This window comes from Ranitomeya imitator, chromosome 6, assembly GCF_032444005.1.
Source record: "Ranitomeya imitator isolate aRanImi1 chromosome 6, aRanImi1.pri, whole genome shotgun sequence".
In the NCBI taxonomy this organism is placed as follows: domain Eukaryota; kingdom Metazoa; phylum Chordata; class Amphibia; order Anura; family Dendrobatidae; genus Ranitomeya; species Ranitomeya imitator.
This window is the reverse complement of record NC_091287.1, coordinates 43,237,305-43,252,023: the sequence shown is the minus strand read 5'-3', so window position 1 is coordinate 43,252,023 and position 14,719 is coordinate 43,237,305. Positions and strand designations below refer to the sequence as shown.

Below are 14,719 nucleotides of genomic sequence, written 5' to 3'. Positions count from 1 at the left end.
AAGTTTATTATTTTCAATACAAAAATACAGCAAGGCAAGACATACTTGTTAAAAACATTTAAAATCACAAAAAGATGGCTGGTAAGCCACACATCCCCCCAGGTTAGTAAAGAATGTACTGACAAAGCACTTTACAATAGACAATCTGCCCAGACTTAGGCCGGTTTCACACGTCAGTGGCTTCGGTACGTGAGGTGTCAGTTTCCTCACGTACCGGAGACACTGAATCACGTAGACACATTGAAATCAATGTGTCTCTGCACATGTCAGCGTGTTTTCACGGACCGTGTGTCCGTGTGCAAAACACGGAGACATGTCAGTGTTCGTGGGAGCGCATGGATTACACGGACCCATTAAACTCAATGGGTCTGTGTAAAACACGTACCGCACACAGACACTGTCTGTGGGCAGTCCGTGTGCCATGCAGGAGACAGCGCTACAGTAAGCGCTGTCCGCCCTGCGTGGTGCTGAAGCCGCCATTCATATCTTCTCTCCGGCAGCGTTCGCTGGAGAGAAGATATGAAAAATCCTTTTTTTTTTTTCGTGTTTAAAATAAAGATCCCTGTCCCCTCCCTTCCCCCCCGGTGCGCCCGCCCGCTGCTACTAAAATACTCACCCGGCTCCCTCGCAGCATCCTCTCAGCGCCAGCTTCTCCTGTATGAGCGGTCACATGGTGCCGCCGATTACAGTAAAGAATATGCGGCTCCACCTCCCATAGGGGTGGAGCCGCATATTCATGACTGTAATGGGCGGCACCATGTGACCGCTCATACAGGAGAAGGTGCGGCGCAGAGAGGACGCTTCGAGGGAGCCGGGTGAGTATTTTAGTAACAGCGGGCGGGCGCACAGGGGGTGGGGACAGGGATCTTTATTTTAAACACGAAAAAAAAAAAAAAGATTTTTCATATCTTCTCTCCAGCGAACGCTGCTGGAGAGAAGATATGAATGGCGGCTTCAGCACCAGATGCAGGGGACAGCGCTTATCTCTAGCGCTGTCTCCTGCACGCTCCGTGTGGTACCCAGTCGGCACATGGGCGGCACATGGATGGCCTACGTGAGCTCACGGACACACGAACACGGATAATTCCGGTACCGATTTTTCCGGTACCGGAATTATCTGGACGTGTGAGACTGGCCTAAGGTATATAAGAAGGAACGCTCAAACCCCCTGCCTGTCTGCTGAGAGTTATATAAAATAACCCTTTGATGAAATACTCATATCCTAAATATAGGGGCATTAATACAGACATATTTATCAGACATGCTGCACAGGAGTCAGGTCCATAAAATAGAAAAACACATCCCAAGAAAACCTGAGGTCACTTATCAAAACCTGATAGTCCAGACACCTAATACACCTAGACGGTCAGATGAAGATACAACGACCGAAAATAGAGTGCTGAACATGGGGGGGAAAGGAAACAAAGCCCCACGCGTATCGACGCTCTCAGAGCGTCTTCATCAGGGAAAATACAAACAGCACCATCCCGCCGGTGCTTTATATACACATATGCAATCAAAACAGGCAATCATCACCTGCAGGCATGCAGCGGCGCCTAGCTTCCATGGTGTATCTGACACAGTGGACTACGTCCGGTTCAGCGAGTTCACAGGCTCACACCTGCGCAATGACACTAATTTGCGAAGATGCGGCGGCTGCAAGTGTGGACATATTGAGAAGGGAGAAACAATGCAGTATAACGATATGCGCATGCGCAAAGATTTACTGAGGCACTGGGACCGCATAACAATGTATACAGCCTCTTCCTAATACTCCGAAGAGTTAGCAATGAAAATCACCTATAGAAGTGTGGTGGCAAGGGAACAAGCCATCACATAGAGGGTTCCTAAATAAAAAAAAAAGCACATAGAGGAACATATAATATGACCACAATAGTTTTTAGTGTTACAATTACCACTCTATAAAGATGATATGCGCATGCATAGAGGTCTACTCCCCGGCCTCTCCCCTCTGTCAATCCCTTCACTGGCTCCCCATTACCCAGAGACTCCAGTTGAAACCCTAACCATGACATACCAAGCCATCCACAACCTGTCTCCTCCATACATCTGTGACCTCGTCTCCCGGTACTTTCCTGCACGCAACCTCCGATCCTCACAAGATCTCCTTCTCAACTCCCCTCTTATCTCCTCTTCCCACAATCGCATACAAGATTTCTCTCGCGCATCCCCCCTACTCTGGAACCCTCTACCACAACATATCAGACTCTCACCTACCATCGAAACCTTCAAAAAGAAACTGAAGACCCACCTCTTCCGACAAGCCTACAACCTGCAGTAACCACCGATTGACCAAACCACTGCATGACCAGCTCTATCCGCACCTACTGTATCCTCACCCATCCCTTGTAGATTGTGAGCCCTCACGGGCAGGGTCCTCACTCCTCCTGTACCAGTTGTGACTTGTATTGTTCAAGATTATTGTACCTGTTTTTATTATGTATACCCCTCCTCACATGTAAAGCGCCATGGAATAAATGACACTATAATAATAAATAAATAATAATAATATACCTTAGTCTGGGCATATTGTCTATTGTAAAGTGCTTTGTCAGTACATTCTTTACTTATCTGGGGGGATGTGTGGCTTATCAGCCATCTTTTTGTGATTTTAAATGTTTTTAACAAGTATGTCTTGCCTTGCTGTATTTTTGTGTTGAAAATAATAAACTTTGTATATTTTTTGAGGTTGATCCCAATTGTGTGCATATCTTTTCTTGTTTGGTTTATATTGTATATATATATATATATATATATATATATATATATATATATATATATATATATATATATATATATATATATATATATATGCACTTGGTTGATCCCTAAATACTCTGTGTGGTGCCCGCTACCCTTTCTTTTTGACATATGTATATGTAAATCTGCAATGGAATCCGCAACATACGTGCACATACCCTAACAGAGCAACTCTTCTTCTTCCAGACTGATCTGTCAAAGGGCATGATTGCCGATGTAATTCAGATTGACAGTTGGCTCCCCGCATATAGGCAGCAGGGAGCGCAGCTGTCAAACAGCATGAGATCAGCAGTCGCGCCCTGTCAACAGAGCAGAGACAAGCCGCTGCTCTCTTGATGTGATGTCACCGGAAGCCTCTGAATTCCCAGCAGAAGTGGTCTGTGACCGCTCTGTGCCAGCAGAGATCGGCATCAGGCACAACAGGCAGGTTATTGGCAACTACTCACCTGTTAGTTCTAAGGCCCATAGTAAAGAAAATTAAACACTCCTGGATAAACCCTTTAACATTGAAATTAATAGGAAGAGATTTGAGATTTTCTTTAGGCAACTTGTGGCGGTTTTTTTCATTAATTTGCCCCCCAAAAATCTTTAAAAACTCAGTGTACACATAGCCTAAAACTTCTTGAAGTCTGCTCCACATTGCTGAAAGGCCTCTCTCTAGAGGTATAAATTTCTACGACATTGAATTGTGCTACCTCTATAAAATATTACAGGATTTAAAGGGGTATTACCTTCTCCAAGATCCTATTCCAATAAGTAGAAGGTGTAATAATAATAATAATAATAATAATAATATTAGAAAATACTTCCAATTAGAAATGTAGTATAGTTTTTCTGATCCACTGTTTCGCTTACCGCATAGTAGGACCTTAGGTTTCTATGGTTACGACCAATGAAATAGTGACAGTTAGGCTACGTTCACATTAGCGTTGTGCGCCGCTGCGTCGGCAACGCAACGCACAACGCACGCAAAAACGCAGCAAAACGCACGCAAAAACGCTGCGTTTTGCGACGCATGCGTAGTTTTTTGCCGAAAATCGGACGCAAGAAAAATGCAACTTGTTGCGTTTTCCTGGTCTGACGCTTGCGGCAAAAAAGACGCATGCATCGCACAACGCAACAAACAAAAACGCATGCGTCCCCCATGTTAAATATAGGGGCGCATGACGCGTGCGTCGCCGCTGCGTCGCCCGACGCAAACCCGACGCAAACTAGCATAACGCTAATGTGAACGTAGCCTAAGCTAGTTGCTAGTGGTCGTAACCAAGGATACCTAAGGTCCTGCAATGCCTGCACATGAGAAAAGAGACATAGCGAATCAGAAAAACTATACTACATTTCTAATTGGAGGTATTTGCTAATATTATTATTTCATAATGAGATAGGCTCTTGGAGATAGGAATACCCTTTTAATGGACGGTGTGCTCTCTTTCTCGCTCACTTTATACATATAGGTATGTATATATCTAGAATATTTCTATTTCCTATCGAAGCGAACTCAACTGCTCTAGTATTATGTAAAATAAAAAAGTCGTGCTGTCAAAACATTGACATTAAGAAACAGCATATGAAAAGAAGCCGCTCTGATGTGAGACTATCCAAATCCATTATTCTGAATTACACTGAATGTAATCCATCGGTGAATGTCACATACCATTGTTAGCTGACTTGGCAATGGCCTTGGCGGCATTTCTCTGCACGTCAGGCAAGGGAGTGGTCTCTGCAAAGGTCAGTATCCTCTTCAGTCCTCCCGACTGCTGGAGAAGTTGGACGGTCTCTCCATCCTCAAGGCAGTTGGCAAAGATTGAAAGCGCCTCCACGTGTAGGTCGTTAAGCTCCTGATAACAGAGACTGAGCTCGTAAGTGGTCAGACGGCCTCACCCCCATGTGCAAAGGTCCATAACTATATCGTAAGCTACATATTTATAAATACTCTCATATCCAGTATGTAACCTCTATGATAAGGATTCGTGGCCAAGCACAGGAATTCACCCCATATGGATCATTTTACTGCATGGCTGAAATCCCAAATCTTAAAGAGGTATTCCCTTCTCAAACATATATGGCATGTCCACAGGAAATGCAATACATTTCTAATAAATGTGAGACCCACGACTATAGTGCTGCAACCAATCAGTTTGCTCAGCGGCTCTGTCTGACTAGACAGCACAAGCTGCTGAGCTTATTGATTGGCTGCAGCGCTGTGGACAGGATGTCAGCCCTGCAGATGATAACAGACACCAGGAACAGCAGCAGAGACTTTGGGCCTGACCTGGGGAGGGTGAGTAAAACCAGTTTGTCAAGGAGGTCCAGACAGGTCTGCTATGTAGCCACGAGACCACATTTCCCTTGTAACTGAGGCCAATATACTAGCCCCAAATAGGAGGTAAAAAATATATATAAATGTCCCCCAAAGGTATTTTTATGACCTTTTGGAAAACTGTAAAATAAATAGCAAATAAATAAACAAATAATTTAAAAAATGTGAAAAAATAAAATAAACAAAAGTTAAACTGTCAATCCAAATCATTTTTACAAGCCCCGTCCCCATAAAAAAATGTGTTCAGTATATAACAATATTTGCTAAAGAATGGTAAAAAAGTGTTAAATGCATTTCAGAGGTACTGTATGTTAAAAAAGAAATGGGAAGAACAGATATTTATATTACTTATTTTTTCCATCAATATCAACTGATATAAGAATAACAAAAAGATAATACAGTGACATGAAAATGAAGCTACATGAATCACGAAAAAAAGAAACAAGAATTACAAGAATATCCGAACAAGAACAAATTTTACAGCATGTATCAGACAGAAGTTGCAGCTTTTCAGAGAAAATAATAATGTATTAGCCGCCAGGGACTGGGCCGCGCTGTACAGGACAGGAAGGTCCGCGGCGGCTTCTCTCAGCTCGCTGTCCTGGATGGACAGGTCTCTAGCTATACGTGCATGGAGGCAGAGACCTACATGGATTAGGCAGCATGTATCAGCTGGTTCTCTTTAAAGCCCATGTCCAAAAAATCCTGAAATGTGGCTAATTAGGAACGGGTGTAAATGACTCAGTCTTGAACTGGATAAAGAAGTATTTCTATGTGAAGCATTTATGTTATATTCATAAGATGTGCCAAAAACGACTGAAGAGGGATAGAGCAAAAGTCAAATGTTTCTCCTTGTGGAGCGTGACAAGACAAGCCTGGCTTGTCAGATTGAGAAGACTTATGAGCCATGCATGCTTCTCTGGAAAATTAAATATGCAAATTGTCTTTTCAGATAGGAAGAAGACTAGAACTCTAGCACCACCTATTGGAAGTAGCAATGCTTAAAGTCACTATCGACTATTAACGAGCCTTGCAATGTGACTTAAAAACCAAACCTGAATCTCAATCTGCAGCTGCAGTGTTTCGGGATGTTGCCCCTCATCAGTGCAAAGTATGAGATCTTATTTGGTTAGGTGAGAGGTTCTAGATTGAGGCCGAAGGGGTAGTGTTTCTCCTTGTGGAGAGTGCCAAGCCAAGACTGGTATGTCAGAGTAAGGAGACTTATAAGCCATGCATGCGTCTCTGGGAAATTAAATATGAAAATTGTCACTTTTAAAGGGACACTGTCACCTGAATTTGGAGGAAACAATCTTCAGCCATGGAGGCGGGGTTTTTGGGTTTTTGATTCACCCTTTCCTTACCCGCTGGCTGCATGCTGGCTGCAATATTGGATTGAAGTTCATTCTCTGTCCTCTGTGGTACATGCCTGCACAAGGCAATCTTGCCTTGCGCAGGCGTGTACTATGGAGGACAGAGAATGAAATTCAATCCAATATTGCAGCCAGCATGCAGCCAGCGGGTAAGGAAAGGGTGAATCAAAAACCAAAAACCCCGCCTCCATGGCTGAAGATTGTTCCCTCCAAATTCAGGTGACAGTGTCCCTTTAAGAGGAAAAGGACTAGAACTCTAGCAACACCTATTACAGGAGTTACAAAAAGAGACAAGCAAGCAGTCCATTGTAGTGTGCTGGCGAGACGCTCAAGATCCGTGTACAAGCTTACCTTTACTTCCAGGATTTTTAGAAGATGATCCAAAGCTTGACTTTCATTTAGAGCTTGTCTGCAATCTGCTTCACTGCTGAGGCTCCCCAGAGCCTTCAGAGACAGCTGCTGAATAACTGGATAGTCGGACTTAAGTAATTCCAGCAATGGTGGGATAGCGTTCTGCTCACAAACTGCACTGCGACTTTGGAAGTCCTGCATGGCAAGTACCAGCGTCATTTATGTATTTTAGTATTTTACAAACAAGGCCCAGAAAGATAAACAATGCACCAGAAGGGAGCGCTGTCGATGACATTACGACCCCTCTTACCTCCCAAGTAGAGATGAGCGAATTTGTTCGGATTCGGTTCCGAATACAATCGGACTCGAATATTGGTTTTGCGATATTCGTCGAACACGTCCGAACGTCATTAGAGTCCATGGGAGTAAAAATTGCCGAATTTGTTCGGAACCGATCATAAGACACACATTCGGCACAAATAGTTTTCGAATATGGCCTGAATATGTCAAAATCAGATTCGAGGCCAAAATCCGAACAAATTGGCTCATCTCTACTCCCAAGATGAATGAACGATTGGCAGGTATTGTGCACTGCTCCTATTCTAATGTGCAGGACACAAACACAATAATCCTTTCCCTTGCACCCAATTTTGATTCTTTTGCATTTATTTTTTCCGTGAAAGAAAAGTAATTCCACCATTGTTGGGGTTCCAAATCGATCACCTTCTGCATACAGGCGTTTTTCTTTTGGAACAACCCTCTAAACCTCATTACCTGTGCCAGCAGATATATGCATTCCACACAATTCTTCTGCACGTCGGGGTCCGGGCTGCTTAACAGTCGGATGAGATATTCCAACCCATTGAGTTCTAATATCTTTGCCTTACTCGTGTATTCATTAGCCATGTATGCAAGACACAGACTGGCAAATTCATGGACCACCACTTCCTCTGCAGGAGATCAAAACATAAAGATATTTGTGCTTTCTATTAAATTATCACTTACGGTATATGGAATATTATATAGAACTTCACTTACAAAACAAAGACATTTTATGCTCAGAAAGAATCCGTGCCGACAGTGGTCTTAATTGTCATAGGGGGCTCATTATGTACAGATACACCCTTTACACCAATTAGCACGTTCTATGCCAGATGCCTGGAGGAGATGAAAGTAGTAAATGGAGAAACATGGCGTCTGCTATATAAATTGCAGCTAGCAGTCACAGAGCTTCCAGGACATGGCAGGAGCACAAACGGCCCCAAGGGGGCAGCTACTTTGGAAAGTAAGCGCATTACTACCTACATAAAATGTCATTATTGCTCTCCAGCCAATACATTTTGATCGGAGAACCTTATGAACCCTATAAAGCTATGCATCCTACCGTGATTATGTGTAGCCTAAGTTTCTAGCTCATTATATTCAGGCATCAGACGATCCAGAAGAGTTAAAACCGGAGGACGAACCAGAAACTGCTGGAGGAAAATGCACCCTCATTGTTGTCTGAATTAAATGTTAGAAGATAGTGTAAAAGGTTATCCCCCAAAATAACAAAAGTCATCCTTATACATAACATAAGGATAAAGTGATCACTGGAGGTCTGACTGCTGTGACCCCCATCGATTCAGACTACCCCCAAGAACGCATCTTCACTGCGTTCAATGTCTATGAGGCTGCCGGAGATACCAGCGCTCGGCTATTTCTGGCAGTCCCATGCGCACCGCTGTTCTATTTAATAAGGCGGATCTCCAAGGGCCCCAAGGGTTGGACTCTTAGCGGTTAGTAGGCTATTATCTAGCTATAGGATAACTTGATATTTTAGGAATAACCATTAAATTTATGAAACATAACTATAACACGATTTCTTTTTTTTTTTAAAGGTTGGAGTTTTGACCGATCTATAAATTGACCCATAATCTTTACCCTTTGAAAGGGCCTCGATTGCCTCGTTTATCAGTATATCAGTCCAGGGATAGGGTTGCAATTCAATATTGGAGTGAGACGGGGCCGGTCACAGAAAAAACGATATTTCATTTACCTTGAAGACTACACACACAGGGTGTCCTCTCCCCATTTTAAACCAGTGCAATAAATATATTAAATTATTTAAGGGCCAATACATGTATGGTGCTATCTCACTTGCCACTATGTTTATGGTGCAATAATCATACTGTCACGTAGTTATCGTGAGAGAGAGGAGCCAGAAGACCGCAGCACCTGATTGCTCCTACGTCTGCGCTGAAAAGAAGCACTTTGGCTGACACACATCATCAGAGCTAGCTTATACTGCATGGCTGGAAGGATAGTACTTTGGTGGTTATATGAGAAGGCGTTTGGTTGGTTTATTTGTGACTGTTGCTTGGTTTAGTAAGTGTAATAATTTCCTTTCCTTCTCCTCATTTGGTTAGTCCCCCATCCTCCACTCCCCGGTGTTTACCTCTGTTATATGTGAGTGTATATTTGAATGACTGGTGTTTTCCGTTTCCCCTGTTCATGTTACCTTGTTCGTCTGGTTGGTGTACTACGGTGCACAACTACTCCCCTCTTCCCTGGGTGGGCAAAGGGTACAGATGGATAGCGGATACAGGAGAAAAGGCAAGGTACGTGGCCCTGGCATCTTCACCTTCAGAAGTAACCCAGGGAAAGAGGCAAGCTAGGGCGCCCCCTAGTGTTAGAGACAGGGAAGGAGCTCCTGGTCTTGGGTCACTCAACAACAAAGTCGTGACATATACACTGTTTTATGAAGCATTATGCATGTACGGTAATTATTTTTGTGATCATTCTGGCAATAATTTGGGGAGGGACTGCATAGGTGTTACTAATTTCAGGGGCACTGGATGGAACTATTTTTGGGAAATCATCTATATGGTACTGAAGTATATGGCGGCATTATTTATATATTTAAATCATGATTAAAAAAAGAATTGTTGGTGAATAATATGAATACTGACGTTTTAGATGTCAGTTTTACTTTGAGGTACGCTGCAGTAAGATGAATCAATCTACGGTAATCTACTAAAAGGTGCAAACTTCTTGGTAAATTTGGAGCTTCTCTGGCCATCTGTGAGCCTTGATATGAAATCTAATTCAGGCATTGGCTGGCTTAGATTTGTGTTACTATTCCATTGTGAACTACTGCATGGGAGGCTAACCACTGTAATAACCCATACCAATTTTTAGAAAAGTGAAGATAGCATCGAAAAATTGTAAAAAGTTGCTAACTTTTGCACAAATGAGGTCTGAGACAATACTTTACACAAGTACACACGTCTCTCATTGAATTTGGTGCATCTTACTCCAGCGGATCCTTCATTAAGACTGTTGCGCAAAGTGGTAGTCTTGATGAATCATGCCTGGGCCCTAAAGAGTCAAACTTTGTGCTAATTAAAACAAGTGGAAGGGATGTGGGCAACAACTTTTAGACAGATTTATGAGGTATAAAGTCACAAAATATTGCACAAATTGGTGCAAACCAACTTATACATGTAGATTTAATTTTCCAACTTTAGGACAGTCTAAAAAAGTGCAAAGTTTATTAATGATTTTTTTTAGACAGGCATAGAAAACAGCATTTTTTATAACTCAACTACAATTGTAGTATATGGACAAAAAAAATGTTTATAAAGATTGCAGAATGGGAAGAATAATTGGGAAATGAGCCATCTGTATTGTTGCTAAGACTGAATGTATTTTAACAGGCCATTTACCGTATATACTCGAGTATAAGCCGACCCGAGTATAAGCCGACCCCCTAATTTTGCCACAGAAAACTGTGAAAACTTAATGACTCGAGTATAAGCCTAGGGTGGGAAATGCAGCAGCTACCGGTAAATTTCAAAAATAAAAATAGATACCAATAAAAGTAAAATTAATCTACTATATAATTGTCTGAGGGTCACTTCTGTCTGTCTGTCTGTCACGGTTATTCATTCGCTGATTGGTCTCGGCAGCTGCCTGTCATGGCTGCCGTGACCAATCAGCGACGGGCACAGTCTAGAAGAAAATGGCCGCTCCTTCCTCCCTGCAGTCAGTGCCCGGCGTCCGCATACTCCCCTCCGTTCACCGCCTACACAGGGTTAATGGCAGCGTTGACCGCGGTGTAACGCACTCGGTTAACGCCGCTATTAACCCTGTGTGACCACCTTTTTACTATTCATGCTGCCCATGAGTTGGGCTGAAATTCTCGGCTTATACTCGAGTATATATGGTACATTTTGATATTTGGTCTTTTTACCCACATTAACAATGGAGAAGAACGGAGTACACACGTATTTTCATGTACGTGTATGTTGTGTAGGAAATGTCATCCTATCTCGGAGCTGCTTTTAAGTGGTTTATTCAACAAAGAGCTAAGACCTACACTGTAAAACCATTTTTCCGTAATCCCTATAAGCAGCTATTAGTTACGGTGAAAACTTAGGAGCAGATGGTTGGGTTTGTCAAGAGAGCATTTTGCAGTTTCTACCTTCTGGTGCAAGTCGAAAAATTAGCGAAGGCATCATATCCAACTTCTGCATCAACCTCCTAACGTCACCTGGAAGAAATCCACAAGACAAGAGTTAAATGGTAGGAACTGGTTTTATCATTATAACTGCTACAAGACTAATTGCGATGTTATGTATTATATAACGAAAATATAAAAATATTTTTGGAATAATGAACAATGTTGACACAGTGAATGTATAAATTACAACCATTTAAAATAGGTTTTAGGTGTTTATGTTTCATTGGTTTACTGAACATAAGACAGATCTAGATGCTTACAGATGTACTGTCTGTCGCATGTAAACGTTTGGGCACCAATGGTCAAAATTACTGTTATTGTGAACAGTTAAGAAAGCTGAATATGGAATGGTCTCTAAAAGGCCTAAAGATAAAGATTATATATATATTTTTTTATTTATTTATTTTCATCTTTTACATTTTAAAAATTCCAAAAAGGAAAGTGGGCCAATGCAAACTTTTGGACACCCTTGGAGATTTGTGTACTCCTATAACTTTGACAAAGGTTTCAGACCTTAATTAGCCTGTTAGGTTTATGACTTTTTCACTATCATCGTTAGGAATGGCCAGGTGAGCAAATTTCCCATCTTTATAACAACCCAGCCTCCTCTAACCTTGTGCCAAAAAACAGCAGCCATGGGTTCTACTAAGCAGCTACCTAGCACTCTGAAAATGGTGAAGGCCCACAAAGCAGGAGAAGGCTACAAGAAGATAGCAAAGCATTTTCAAGTTGCCCTTTCCTTAGTTTGAAATGTAATTATGAAATGGCAGTTAACCGGAACAGAGGATAAGGTCTAGAAGACCAAGCAAAATTTCTGTGAGACCTGCTCATAGGATTGCTAGAGAAGCAAATTAGAACCCACACTTGACTGCAAAAGACTTACATAAAGATTTAGTAGACTCTGGAGTTGTGATACATTGTTCAACTGTTCAGAGACACAAATATGGCCTTCATGGAAGAGTTATCAGACGAAAACCTCTCCTGCGTCCTCACCATAAAATTCAGCATCAGAAGTATGCAAAAGAACATCTACACAAGCCTGATACAGGAACGATATATATTTTGGTACTGTGTTAGCCAGTGGATAGAAAAATATTTAGAATTGAGAGTCCTCAGTGGTTGATACCCTTTAATGGCTAACTGAAAAGATGGTAACAAATTGCAAGCTTTCGAGACTACTCAGGTCTCTTCATTAGGAATAGACTAATACAAATTCTGAAGAATCACATATTTATGCACAATACAACCCAGAAATAATGCCATAGATAAAACAGGTGACGTGAAGCAGAAATACCATTATGTGACAGTGATAAACAGTTGTGTCCATAAATATCGGAACAGTTCATAGATAAGGAGTGTGAATGTTTTTTATTGTCCTCTGATTGGGGCTGGTGTTATTGATGCCTCCCACACGGTCTGCGGTGCAAATTCCTTAATGGATGTAAAAAGACATAAATCCATGCAACACATTCATTCCTGCACTGAGTGTGTCAAAGGTCGTCATCAGCTTATATTCCCAAACTCCTCTGCCTCTCTGAGATTTGAAGTTACCTTTTAATACAAGTAATCTCATATCCATAATGCTGTGATCAGGGAGACAATGTCTTTTTACATCAATTAAGGAATTTTCCAAGAAAGAATGGATGAAAATCCCTCAAACAAGAATTGAAAGTCTCTTGGCTGGCTACAAAAAATGTTTACAAGCTGTGATACTTGTAAAAGGAGGTGCTACTAGGTACGAACCATGCAGGGTCCCCAAACTTTTGCATTGGCTAGTTTTACTTTTTAGAATTTTTAAAATGTAAAAGATGAAAAAATATATATATATATTTGCCTAAAATACAAAGGAAACTTGTCATCTTAGAGATCATTTCATCTTCAATTTACTATGTATACCCCTTTTCACATGTAAAGCGCCATGGGATAAATGGCGCTATAATAAAAAAATAATAATAACTTGCTTAACTATTCACAGTAACAGTAATTTTGACCAGGAGTGCCCAAACTTTTACATGCCACTGTATTACCTGTATCAATTAATGAAATGAATACCCCTGAAAGAAGGAAAAAAGTTAACTGTTTAGTGACATCAATAGGTGGAAAATAGTTTTCTGGAGGTATCTTACATATTACCTTCTTAAAGGGGTTGCCCACTATTAGGACAATCCTTTCTTAAACTAAATTTTCGGCCCCAATAAGATAATAAAGGCTATACTCACTTCCCGTGCTGGCGCCGTTTCTGTGGTGTCAGCACTCTCTCCGGGGCTGTAATCCAGTGTTGTGATACATAACGCCGGCGCCCAATCAGCGCTGGTGTCACTATGTTTGCTTTCGGACAAGCTGAACATGAAGAAGGAGCCAAGGCTGCAGCTCATCCCGGACTTCCTCTTCATGTTCAGTTTGTCCGAAGGCGGAGATAGTGACACCAGTCATCATTGAGCGTCAAACATCATGTGCCATTCCACCGCATCACAGACCCCGGACCGTGAGTGCCGACACCGCTAGAATGGAGCCGGGAGTTGAGTATAGGCTTTATTATTTTAGGAATAGGTGCACACAATGTCTTTTAATCTTGGGTGAAGAAGAGGATGAGCTTATCATTTTGTGAAACTTGAAGTGATTAAAAGAAAATAAAATTGCATATGTTCATTTTTTTTCTGCGTTTTCTGAGAGCTATTTCAGGTGGAATTTGCCTGAATAAGATGTTGTGTGCACATAGCCTAAAAGCTCTCTACCATCTGGACCTTCAGAAGGAGAATCAGAACTTTCCTAGAGACATCTACCCAAGAAACCAATGGCCTAACTCACTTTAGTTTGTGCGCCTGTTTTTTATCTAGTTTTTGGTGTTTTTCATTTGTGCTTAATTCTTTTAATTTGCGCGTTTTTTAGATTCTGTGTTCTATGTGTCTGCTTTATATTCACGAATGTCGGCAAAGTTTGGGGTTTTCAGAGGTTTTTATCTAATTCATCATCGACTGCGACTATTTAAACAGTTGTCTTTGTCTACTTCAAAGACAATATGGGTATGCTGACATTTATAATTCATCGTGCGCACAAACTTCTCCCTGCAAAATTTTTAGCCTCTTAATATATTGCAGTTATCATATTATATAGCACTGTGCACTTACAATTTCTCATTTTTCCCTTCTACCCAGATGATTCTTCTCTTTTCCATTCGTTCTATGACATCACGTGATTAAAAACAAACTAGCTGAATCCTTCTAAGCTCTATGTAGAAACAGGAGGTTAATTTTCACTGTATGAATGAGTCATGAGTCACTGCCAATTCCCCTGGCGGAGGGAAGGAGAGAGCAGCAGGGTCAGGAGTTGAAGATCAGAATAATAAATGCAGGGAATACAGACTTCCTGTTTCTACAGAGAGCACAGAAAAGA

General features: G+C 41.6%; 1 protein-coding gene across 2 annotated transcripts in view; it reads right to left on the bottom strand.

Moving 5' to 3' along the window:
• ARMC3 (armadillo repeat containing 3) overlaps nt 1–14,719 on the bottom strand; it is a 91,593-nt gene that overhangs the window by 61,721 nt on the left and 15,153 nt on the right. For both annotated transcript variants that reach the window (XM_069729556.1, XM_069729557.1), the window contains exons 5-8: nt 11,288–11,356; nt 7,597–7,772; nt 6,823–7,017; nt 4,436–4,619 (exon numbers count right to left, since the gene is read on the bottom strand). In XM_069729556.1, coding sequence (XP_069585657.1) covers nt 4,436–4,619; nt 6,823–7,017; nt 7,597–7,772; nt 11,288–11,356 — 624 coding nt within the window. The remainder of the gene's footprint in view (nt 1–4,435; nt 4,620–6,822; nt 7,018–7,596; nt 7,773–11,287; nt 11,357–14,719) is intronic.